The following is a 12,339-nucleotide window of genomic DNA, read 5'->3' on the forward strand; positions in this document are numbered from 1 at the left end:
GTGGGACCCATCCATCTGCTAATTGAGATTAAGAAAAAAAGAGATGAGCAGGTGGTTGTCAAACACCATAGGTGCAGATGGCGTCGGGGTCACCGGAGGTTTGGCGTTCGAAACGTGTAGCCCGTTCCAGTGCTCTGTTTGAGAAGGCCCACAGTAGTTGCTGCAGTATTACCATCTAAGTTATTTTCACCTGATATGTTCTCTTTTGGTCTTTTGGATGATGTACTTACTCCTTGTTACTGACGCGTAAAAATATGTCTGTTCAGTCAGTCATTGAGAACTTGACATTCCAGGTCCAGGCAAGTTCAGATCGGAACTGAACCGTTTACAGTCAAATTCTCTTTGACGCGACTGACGACTCGCGGATTCAAAGAACACTAGTCTTCGTTCCACCCTTGAAAGATGGACCTTGTAGTTTCCACGTAGGTGCGTGCGGACGCCTAATTGTGTCGTAACGTTACCACGTACAAAATGTCGTTCCACCATGCATACGTGTGCACGTGACGTTTAAGACCTGTCACATAATAGCATGTATAGGAGTTGTACGTACGAGTACTTAGTACTTATGGTCTTAAGTTAAGACGCGTGATACCAGGCCATCCATCAAGCTCAGCTCGCTAGCTTCTTATTCTACATTCCTGCTTGTTGAACATGATCGATCGGCTGAATTTTGAATAACCATTCTCTAGTTTTCATCACCCGTCAAAAACGTCAAGGACTTGGAGTGTGTAAAACAGCCAGCCAGCTAGCTAGCGAGCCAACCGAACCTTGATGGATGGATCATGCAGATCTAGGCAAGATATAAGCCTATAAATAGCTAGCACCATCCGAATACATGCATATAACCCCTGCATCAAACATTCTAAGGAGTACAATTAACAAACTGATCCACACAACCACAAGCCTAGCTAGCAATAGCTTCTTTTCATAGCTTGATCAATCGATCGATCGGCCATGGCAAGAGCTGGGAATTCGTGCATGCAGACTGTGGGAGCGGTCGTTCTCGCCATGATGATCTTGCTGGCGTCGACGGATCTCCATGGGCCGCATCTGGCGGCTGCCAGCAGGCCGGCGAAAGAGGCCGCAGCCGGCGGTGAGCCTAAGGAGGCTCTGGCGGCTCGTCAACTGATTGAGGGCCCGTCTTGCTGCTCCAACCATGAACCTTGCCCTCCGGGCTCTATTTGCCCGCGGAGCCCGTAGCCTAGCTACGAGCCTACACGACTACGTGCAAATGCATGGTACAGTTGATAATTAATAGTGTTCGTTTCAGTTCTCAGCAAGCAATAATATTTGATCGGTCGATCGTCGATAGGACGATGTTTCACTGAATAAAATCGCGAGCTAGCTAGCCAGCTCCATTGAGTTGCCTACCCTCGATGTGATACTAGCTTAAGTATGTAACCATTACTTTGTTAGCAGTAATTATCTGTAATTGGCGTTTTTTCGATATATAAGGATAATTCTCCCGTGTCTACATCTTGTGATACACGCATCTCTATGTTGTTCGTGGGACACCTAGAGGGTCTTCTCTACGGTAACACGCACCGGCCAGTAATACGTACGCACGCTGGCTGCTTCGATCTCGATCGGCACTAATCGTCACGCGCGCGTTCCTGTGAATTTTTAGTACCACATCGCTAGCGTACGTGAAAATCCAGCAGCACAAAAGGTAACGCTCGGGCAGCCGTGTCACAGCGTGCGGCAAGCACGCTTACAGCATCAGACATTGTTCACAGACGTCATAGGCGCCAGCATGCGACAGGTATACTGATATATATACTGTATCTCGGTGACCTGGTTGACCAGAGACTGTCATGTTCGATGCTAACAGATAAATAACACTGCTTACGTGCAGGGGGCGGCCTTTTTTTTTTTTTGCTTAAGCCGAGCGAGCTTCCCTCCTATGCTCTGCTTTCCTGTTTCTCGAAACGGTAACTGCAAAGGGAATTGATCCATCGTCCGATCGACTGCGTGAGCATGCAAGTTTATACATCGCTTAGCAAAAAAGGGCCTCCCCTGCAGGTAAGTTGTGAATTCATCTGTTAGATTCGACCATGACAGGGATTCTGGTCAAGTCAACCGATCGAGATGGATATCATATCAGTATACCTGTCGCAAGCTTCCCCTATGACGTTTGTAAGCATATTTGGTATGTGCTGTAAACGTGCTTGCCGCACGCTGTGATACGGGTGCCTGAGTGTTGCCTTTTGTGCTGCTGGATTTTCACGTACGCTAGCGATGCGGTACTAAATTATCTCGGCACGACAGTTAAGCAAAGGAACGTCGCCGAATATTTCCTTGCTCGTCTCCGTTTCTTTGAGCGTTCATTGCTCGTCTCCTTTGTCCGACTGTCCACCGCGCGCGGAGGCGAGGCCGCAGGAAGAAGAGAGCAAGTAGCGGCTGAGAGCTCGGAAGTTGCCGACGAGACTGGGCCGCTCGAGCATTCCAGCCCGCCTAGCTCGCAACCAGATCGCGCAGCGGCGTACGTGGGGCCGAGCGGGCAGGTGGCCTCGTAGTCGTAGAAGACGGAAAAGGGAAAAGAAGGAGGACAATGTACCGCGTACGTACTTCCTTGGTTCCTAAATGTTCGAAGTCTTATATTTGTGCTAAATCAAAAGAAATTGGACTTTGATCAAATTAATAAAAAAACATACCAACATCTAATGCTCTATTTTACTTAGTTTTGTTAAATCGATTGTTATGTATATTTTCATAGTCACTTGTTTGATATTCTATATGTTGATTTTTTTTCCTACTCCGTCTAAACTTGGTCAAAGGTTAACAAGTATGACTGAACAAAAATAGTGCTTCAAACATTTAGGAAGGGAGGGAGTAGTGAGGTAGAAGAACCGGTGCCGGCTGCCCTCACGCTACTATCATCGCAAAACTGCAGGTGCAAAAAAAAAAACGAACGACCCAGAAAATCATTCGCTTGACCCATTCCCTCTTCTGTCCACCGGAAAATCACCACACGAGAAGTTGAGAACCCTAGCCTCATTTCCATGTTCCCCTTTTGCTCCCGAAAATGTAGCTACTACTCCTGGCGGGCAATTTCACGACGTCACTATATGTGATATATGATGGCCTAAGCCGCCGTTAAGGCTTAGCCCGCTATTTGAAACTCTACGCTTGGCATCATGATAAATAGATCCGGTTCAAATATAAGAGAGGAAAAGAAAGATGACGATTTTGAATCTGAATGCTTGGATTAGCTCAGGCTGGATTTGCCGGCATAGAAATGACGGCGGGGGTTGGTAAGACCAGTGCGGGGGGATGACTCGCACGGAAGGAGACGACGGCAACATTCGGCTTGAGGAAGGAGGGGAGACTGAGAGAATGAGGCGCATGGAGGGAGAAATAAATTCTGTGTCAAGAGAAGATTAGATGGAGGGAGAAAGAAGGGATGAGGAGCTAAAATAGAAATGCCAAACAATAAAGGATAAAAATGTAATACTCCTTCCGTCTACAAATCCATGTTACTTATTTTGGAACGGAGAGAGTATCTATCTATTACTATCTATTAAATTAGAGTTGGTGGTGATGTTACGGTCGCGGTCATCGCCGTAAGTTAACTTCGTTAAAATTACAACCAATATGCCATTTTCTTTTCCTCCAGTTAAAATTACAACCAATATGTCATTACCTGTTATTTCCTTTTCCTCCATTTTTTTTCACGATTTTTCCTACTCCATTTTACAACCGACGCCACCACACCCGCATGCCGACCTCGACAGCGCCATGAGTTGCCTGCACAGAAAATAAAAATAAATAGTTTGTGATTTTATTGACCCGTAGCAACGCGCGGACACACCTGCTATGTGTATAAGATCTAGGTTGTATCACACGATCCACGATGGACGGTTAAAGATAATAATTAGACTCCCTTATATGCTGGGCAAAACCTAATTGCAACATCGGCTCATCTTTGTTGTCACAGGAAGAATGCCTGCACTTTAAAGAAAACATTGTGCCTGGGCGCCAGGTAGGATCCGACGAGGCGGCGATCCGCGATCTTGAGCTCGCCGTGCTTGCCGTACCTGACGGCGAACGTGGTGACACGAAGCACGCACTCGCCGCCGCCGTCTCTTGCCGCGCGCTCCACGACGCAGAACCTGGCGTCCCCCATGTGAGTCAGCACGGCGTCGCGCTTCCCGTCGCTGTCCGGATCGAGCAGCAGCGGCGTGTCCTCGCAGACCTTCCGCACGGGGGCCGCCGCGCGTGTCCCGCGGCGGGACACGCCGTCGCAGGAGCAGAGGTGCCCTTGCCCGTCCAGCCCGACCCACGCGTCGAGCTGGGGCTCGAAGAAGGCCTGCCCCTTGAACGGCAGCAGCCAGCCGCCGTGACGCGTCCACTCGCCGCTGAGGCCGCCGGTGTCGAGGGAGAAGGTCCCGTGGTCCAGCCAGGAGGCGGCGCCGCCGGCCCGGCGCTGCGCGGACACGAAGACGGTGCGGCCGTCCGGGTGCACCGCGTGGCAGGCGACGGCCCTGGGGTCGAACGGCACCGGCGAGCTTGAATCGGCGGGACTCCACGCCCACCGCCTCTTGCCGGCCATTTCCACCGCCCCGCGCCATGGACGCCGGCCGCGGCACGACACACGAGAACGACGACTCGCTGCTCCTCGTCGTCGTTACTGCCGCTGCTCTCGGCCAGGCCCAGCGGATCCTCCTGCTGGGCCGTGGGCTGCTCCTGCAGATAATATGTATCCTGGGTGACGGCGTGGGGCAGCGCCAGGAGCCGGCCGCCGGCGGCCACGGTGAAGGAAGGGAAGCGAGAGAGCGCGCGTGGCGGGCGGCGGGACCCGATGGTCAGGGCGCCGGTGAGGGCGTCGTGGACGAGGGGCGGGGAGCGGTTGCTGAAGGCGATGATTTTGGTGCCCAGCGCGGCGAAGTGGCAGGCGTCCCCGCTTTCCGGGACCTCTAGCCGGAGGACGGGTGGCTCCGGGAGAGGCCGCTCCGCCTGGTCGGCGTCGGCGGCGTCGAGTACGTCGAGCTTGTAGAGGCTGTATCCCCTGTCCCGGTCGTCCAAGGCCAGGTAGAGGTGCCGCTTCGTCGCCGGCGGCCGCGCCCTCTTGCAGGTGCAGGCGAAGTCGTGGTAATCGTGCTCCGACGACGGACCCCGCCGCTTCAACATTGTATATTATCTCCTTGATCGATCGATCAATCACCAGCTTAGTTCTAGCTACTCGTTCCGCGTCTAGGACGACTATATAACTCGTCGGCGTAAGGTGAATGAATCCGAATCCTGGTAGAAGTAGGTAAACGAGTGACGCAATGTATCGGAGTCCGATCGATCGGTCGGTCGGTCGGCCGGAATCTTACGGCGAGAGCCAGCAAAGGATTGAACTTCGCTCTCAACACGGGAATGAAGCACTATCGAAGTCACGGTCGATCCTGCGGCCGGCCGGCCCTGGCCCACCAAACATTGGGCCTCCAAGACATGTATGCCTAGGCCTGGTCCGTGTGTATGCGTGCTCACTGCTCAGTGCTCCGTACTGCCTATACACTAATGGGCCTGTCCGTCTGGCCCGACATACATGGGCCCGAAGCCCTGAACACTCTTTTTTTTCCTAAAAAAAGACCTGAACTCTTTTAGATTCTAAAAAAAGGGAGTAGAACTCTTTCCCTAAAAAACAAAAGCTAGACTAGAACTCTACTAGTGCTTGGGTGCTACGTGAAATGTTTTCAAGACAATTGAAAAAGAATAGTATGTCCACCTGTTCGCCTACCTTTGTTTGGAAGTGTTACGGTGCGTTGCATGAGTGTGTTGTTATGCTGGTGTTTGTGTGTGCGTTCACATGTTTTATTCAGTGTTTGTAAAAAAAAATTCATTTTCCATATAGGAGTATATTGCTATAAATCATTAGAAAATCATTAACCGCGTCCAAAAGAATGGCCAGCAAAACCCCAATTACACAATTAAAAAAAAGAGAGAGGAAAAAGAATATCAACAGCTGAACAAGTGAAAAGAAAAAAAAGAAAAAGAACTTCACCGACGAGATTGTGACCTCAAAAAAAGAAAAGGAAAAAGATTTCACCCGCGGTTGCCATTTGCCAGTGTAGGCTAATTCGTGACGATGGCACCAGACGCAGGCATCCGTTTCTCACGACCCGATCTTGTCGAGGCTCTCGGCGACGGTCTTCATCTTGGGCCGGAGCTCCGGGTCAGCCTCGGTGCACGCCAGCGCGGCGTGGAACGCGGCGACCAGCTCCTTCTTGGGCAGCGTCGGCGCCGCTCGCAGCAGCGCCGGGTCCACCATCTCCGCCACGGGCCGCGAGTCCTCCTCGAACCCGCGCCGCACCCACCGCACCACCTCCGGGACCCCCGCGCCGCCGCCGTGCTCCCCGCTCCCCGACCGGTCCGTCGTCGTCCCCGTCGAAGACGACGCCGGCCCCGAGAACGACGCCGACGTGGACGGCGACGACGCGTGGTCCGACGCCGGGCCCCGCCCCGTCAGCAGCTCCAGCAGGACCACCCCGAACGAGAACACGTCCCACTTCTGCGCCGGCCGCGCCCCTGCCGTGCGCGCCTCCGGTGCTCTGTACCCGGCGCCCCCTTGCCCTGGCGCCGGCTTCGTGTAAGGGATGGCGCCGCCGAGGAGTCCGCCAGAGGACGGCGGCGGCGGCTGGGGGAGAGAGGTGTCTTGGGCGCAGCCGGCGATGGCGAGGAGGCGAACGAGGCCGAAGTCGGCGACGCGGGGGGTGAAGTCGGCGTCGAGGAGGATGTTGGAAGGCTTGACCTCGCCGTGGACGAACCGGCGCGGGCTGCACTCGTGGAGGTGCGCCAGCCCGCGCGCCGCGCCCTTGGCGATCTTCAGCCGCGCCGCCCACGACAGCGCCGGCTCCCCGCTCCGGCCTGCAACGCCAGTCAACAACGCAGTAATTAATTAAAAGTCAAGGAATTCGCTTTACAATTACATGGAGTAAAATTGTGAAATGAACTGATCTGCTGACGGAACTGAAACGTAAGCTGGAATCATTTTGAATGGTTAACCGCCCACCCCAGCCCCGTAGGGCGATCACCAGCACGTGCGATTCCGGTGGATTCATGTGCACGTTGAGCTGAATGGTGCATACTACGGTATATTACTGCTATACTATACCCAGGACTGATGCCGATTGATTCTCAAAGAAATAAGAAACTGATGGCCATTTGTTTAGCAGAGTGATGTGTCCTTAGCGGCGGAAGATCAAGGTATGCCGTATGCTTTTCACAAGTTTTACCGGTCACATGGTGCAGCCGTGCAGTGTACACTTGCGCTTGATCGTTTCCACAGACACAAGCAGCCAATGTCTATAGTTGTCTCGGAGGGACCTGTGCAGTGAGCATTCATTGTCCATGTCGTGCCTGATTTGTCCTTCACTTGCCAATGGTGATTTTTCTGACACGTGTGTCGTAGTAATTCAGAACAGGTGTTTTTGCTGACGGTAGAAATTGGAGAACCAGCAAGTAAACACATCGCAGAAAGTCTGTCAGCCTTTGTCCTACCAAAGCCTAGCGACAGAAAGTCATCAACAGAAACCTTCAAGCAACAGCCAGTACTACACTACATTCATCATTGATCATCATCAAACAGTAATCAAAAGCGTTGATCATGCGCGTCACCGGACGAGGCGTGGCCTTCGCACTCCAATCAATTGTCGCCTTTGCTGCTGGCTCGCATGCAAAACTTTTCTGGTCTGTATTAGCGGCCAGAAGATCATTCTGTTTGCCCATGACAGTGACAACTGACAAAAGGTTTCCAGGCCTAAAAAGTTTGGCGTTGATCATTCTGTTTAGCCTTCTTTTCTCCTTCCAGGCGCTGCGCCTGCACGCAGGATGCTGTAAAGGCGCCTTCCGTTGGCACCCTTTTGTCTCCCGCCCTGTTTGGTTTGTCAGCAATGTTGTGCCCGAGCAGCTAGGCTAGGGATTGGAGTCAGCTTAGTATAATTCGGTTCCAGATTCTAAAGGTGTTGGCCAGATACTATCTTCCCAACTAAGGATGAACAGCTATGCCAAGCCGGATCCGGCGGCGTCACCAAATGTGACGAACTGGAGGCAGAAATGAGAGGGGCGAGGTTGGCCCGAATGATCAGAGGTGGGTGAAAGTAAGAAGATGGATGCACCCTTGGATCAACTGAACGGTTCAAAAGGTTGACTATAGTATGGATTAAGAGAAAATCATGTGACCGTATTTAGATATAGCTAGTCCTATTCCTATCTTGTGCAATGAGACACCATGAATTGTTTCCGACATAGTATATACTCCACTACGTAGTGGAGTACATTATAAACATCCGACCCTATGAACATACTAAATTATGACGCAGCTTCCTTAATCGCTCTATTTCAGTGGTACTAGCTTATGGCGTGACTCTAGTTTAGTACCATAATAAGCCTTGAAATTCAAGCGCCCCAAAAATCAAAAGCATGATGCTAAAGGATCCTTGCATATGCACCCATTATATGCAAATCGGATTCCCTATGGCTGCTGTCCAAGCTACTAATATCATAGGGTACATATGTTAGGGTTTATTCGGTTCATAGGATTTTAAAACCATAGGAAAGGAAAAAGAATGTCATGCACACTCCAATCCTTAAAAATTTTAAATGAGGTCCTACCTAATGGTTAGAATACTTAGAAATTAGGTCAATTTGGACCCATTCCTTAAGAATCTAACACCCTCATTTCTATAAAACGAATGTTACATATAGGAAAAATTCCTAAGGTTGAAATCCTAAAAAAATCCTATCAAAATTTCTACAAACCGAACAGAACCTTAGAGGGCCTTAGAGTACTAAAAATAAAATAAAATATTGGAGAATTTCCTGGTGGTAAAACTATTATATGGGACTTTAGTTCGCGGTAGTTGCATCACCATCGACAAGGAATCATCTGTTTGATCCGGGATGTTATCTTCAGAAGTTACTTTTGCCTTCGTCGTTAAACGCAACCACAGAGAAAGAGACTGACAGAGACGGATAAGTCAGGCCGGTCAAGGACTCAAGGACCATCCGTCCGTCCGTCGACAGCGGACTGTTGCATCTGTATGACTGTATGTGATATGGTCCATCCGGGGCCCGGGGAGACATGCCGGCCGGTGCGCCCCTTTGGAAGCTTTCGCTCTCCCGCCCCGGGCGTTCCATGATCGGAGATGGGATCGAACCTAAACCAGTCCCCGTTCAACACAAGGAAGGAAGGAAATCGTACACTCATGTGACCGTCCTCGCACGGGCGGGTTCGTTAGCGAGCCTAGCGTAGCATGGGGATTTCTCTCTTCTACCAACCAATCACCTACAATCCTACTGCTACTAGTACAAGTTTTCCTTTGCAAATCTTTACCTCCCCGCATTGTTCCTAACTTCGTACGTACAATCCCGTGGGTTGATTTCCAATTGTTTGGCCATACATAGTTAGCACTTAGCTCCCTTGCATGCAAAGGAATTCCTGCCAGGTGTCAGCATTTGTTGCATGCCGGCCATGTCGATGATCTCTTGTTAATTAGTACATGCCGTGTGTTTGGTATGGTACTCCTACTTCACAGAACAACTTTGACAAGTTTGAAGACCTACGCATGCAATTTTAAAGTTTATAGGAGCTATTTGACCGCGCTCAGGCAAATTTTATACGGACATAGGGTACTGCAATTGGTCCTCTAATAAAAATGACGCCAAACAAGCAAATACTAAACAACACATGTTAGTCACATCAACATAAATCTAGCAAATTCCCCTACTAAATCTATCAAACGCAATTATAGGGGTTCGCTTCAAAGCAATATTAGGAGCATTAAGTACGTGTCATTAGAAAAGAAGAGTAGTAGTAGTACTTACCGCGGAGCGCGGTGGCGAGGTTGCCGTTGCCGACGAAGTCGGTGACGACGAGCTTCTCGTCGGGCGACCAGTAGAAGGCGCGCAGGCGCACGACGTTGGGGTGCCTGACCCGGCCCATGGCCCGCGCCTCCGCCCTGAACTCCTTGCGCCGGTCGGCGCCGCCCACGCCGCCGCCCAGCCGGCGCACGGCCACCGGCGTGGACCCGCCGCCCACCACCACCTTGTACACGATCCCCTTCCCCCCCTTCCCCAGCACGTACGCCGACGACCGCAGCAGCTCGTCCAGCTCCACCCGGAACCCTTTATCGATCGCCACCAGCTCCCCGTCTCCGCCGCCGCCGCCCTGCTTCCGGACGCCTGCTTCCTCCTCGTCGTCGTCCGATGAGCCGCCGTCGTCCGATTCGTCCCTCGAGCCGCCTCTGCCACGCCGGGCCCACATGCAGCGGCAGAGCCCCTGCTTCCGATCCTCGTCGTCTTCATCGTCGTGGTCGCGGCTTTTCTTCCGGTCCTTGACTTTCCAGTATATGTAGACGAGGATGACGCCGACGAGGGCGACCCCGGCGGCGTCCGCCACGGAGATGAGCGCTATCAGGTTCGTTTTTATCGGGTGATGCTGCCTGCCCTGATCGGCGGCGGCGGCGGCCGTGGAGGGGCTGGTGTTCTGCGGCGGCGCCGGGGACAGCGTGGGCGGCGGGACGGCGCGGCAGGCGACCTGGAGCGGGAACCCGCAGAGCGCGGGGTTGTTGAGGAACGCGGTGGGGCCCTGGCTCGCCAGCGACCCCATCTGCGGGATCGCCCCGGACAGATTGTTGAACCGGAGGTCGAGCGCCACGGCGGCCGGCAGCCTTCCAAGCTCCGGCGGCACGACCCCCGAGAACTCGTTGTGGGACAAATTCAGCGTGCCGAAGAGCTTACCAAGCATCCCGAGGCTCGGGGGAACAGAGCCATTGAAGGTGTTTGAGGAAATGTCGAGCTGCTGCAGGCTGGGAGCCATCTCGGGCCAGATCCCGCCGGGAACCTCCCCGGAGAACCTGTTCCCCGATAGCACCAGCCGCTGGAGGCCCCGGCAGCCGCGGAGCTCGAGGGGAAGCTCCCCCGAGAGCGCGTTGCTGGAGATGTCGAGGTTCCGCAGCCGCGGGAGCCCGCTGCAGAGCGCGGCCACCGGGAGGACCCCTGTCAGCGCGTTGTTGTAGAGGAAGAGCGAGTGGAGGGAGGAGGCGTTGGAGAGCGCGGCGGGGATGGCGCCCGTGAGGCGGTTGTCGTGGAGGTTGAGCCGGCGGAGGAAGAGCAGCGAGCCGAGCTCCGAGGGGATGTAGCCGGAGACGTTCTTGCCCGCCACGGCGAGCCCCACCACGCGCGGCTGCGGAGGCTGCTGGGGTTGGGCGGAGGAGATGTTGGCGCAGGTGACTCCGGACCAGCGGCATGGGTCGGCGTCGGACTCGGACCAGGAGGAGAGCGCCGATGTTGGGTCCTCCGTCACCGCCGCCTTGAACGCTAGCAGCGCCAGCCCGTCGGCGGTCAGCGCCATGGCGGACGGCGGCGGCGGCGGTAGCGCGATGAGGAGCAGGAGGATGAGGAGAATCGTGGCCGGGATTGTCCTCATTTAGTCCAGAGTACGTACGTGCTCTTCTTCTTCTTCTCTGCTCTAGTGTTTGCGTCAGAGGCGAGACTCGAGAGCGCCTAACACTAACTGTCAGTGGCCAGAGACAAAGAGGCCAGAGACCGGAGGTTATACAGACAGATCTGCTGCAGCCTGCAGGTCCTTGCCATGTGGGAAAATCGGCAGTTCTGAGCCTGACAACAGGTGGAGGCCCGCCCCGTGACTAATTCTGTGATTGTTCTTCAGAGGATGATGCCCGATTTAGGCGCGATCTGGGCCGTTGATTTTCACCGATCGGACGGCCACGGCATACATGACAAGTGGGCCCATGGGTTTGAGCACTTGGGAGAACTGGGTGTCCACCTTTGGATGTTGGAAGTGTGGTGTGCATGCTAGTAGTGGCGATGGATATTTCTTTCTCTTTTGACATGTTAGTGTGGAAGTGGTTATGTGTGTGTGTGGAGAGACATGGTTAATGGCATTGGTGGGGTGGGTGTGTTCATTAGAGTAGGCCCCCAAATGTGCTAATGGAGCTCATGGGGGAGTATTAGCCTAGACAGAGAGAGGAGGAGGAGGGGAGTAGAAGGGAAGCAAAGTTGAGGGCCGGCCGGCCGGCATGCAGGAGCATGATGTGGAGCTTCAAGTGTAGACCACTGTAGAGAGTATAGTATAGAGGGAATGGAATGGTGGTGGGACGTTGCGGTGAACCTAAGACAGGACGGCCATCCAATCATTCCCATGTATGGTTTGTGGACATTATGTTGGCCTGGTTGGTGAGCCCGGACGCATGTATCCGCGCTTGCACGCCTGCAGCCTGGTCGATCTGGTCCTGGTTAATTTATCACTACGGAGAACCGAGGAAGGACATGCCAGGATGACAGGATTAGCATTTAGCAGTGATCAGTCGTGTTTGTACGTTGCCCTGATGT

The 12,339-nt window shown here is 53.3% G+C and overlaps 1 protein-coding gene across 1 annotated transcript; it reads right to left on the reverse strand.

The window, feature by feature from the left end:
* Window positions 1-5,823: 5,823 nt before the first annotated feature.
* LOC100821153 (receptor protein kinase-like protein ZAR1) lies at window positions 5,824-12,339 on the reverse strand. Its single transcript, XM_003578694.4, has 2 exons — window positions 9,811-12,339; window positions 5,824-6,852 (listed from the first exon to the last, which is right to left on the reverse strand). Exons 1-2 carry the CDS (start codon window positions 11,411-11,413, stop codon window positions 6,101-6,103), a joined length of 2,355 nt encoding a protein of 784 aa, XP_003578742.1. The 5' UTR covers window positions 11,414-12,339; the 3' UTR covers window positions 5,824-6,100.

This window comes from Brachypodium distachyon, chromosome 4 (genome assembly GCF_000005505.3).
Source record: "Brachypodium distachyon strain Bd21 chromosome 4, Brachypodium_distachyon_v3.0, whole genome shotgun sequence".
In the NCBI taxonomy this organism is placed as follows: Eukaryota; Viridiplantae; Streptophyta; class Magnoliopsida; order Poales; family Poaceae; genus Brachypodium; species Brachypodium distachyon.

Bases quoted from the DNA above. Each gene is read 5' to 3' on its own strand.
- LOC100821153 (XM_003578694.4), bottom strand. From the start codon at position 11,413: ATGAGGACAATCCCGGCCACGATTCTCCTCATCCTCCTGCTCCTCATC. The intron at 6,853-9,810 runs GTAAGTACTACT...CTGGCGTTGCAG, and splicing joins CCTCGCCACCGCGCTCCGCG to GCCGGAGCGGGGAGCCGGCG.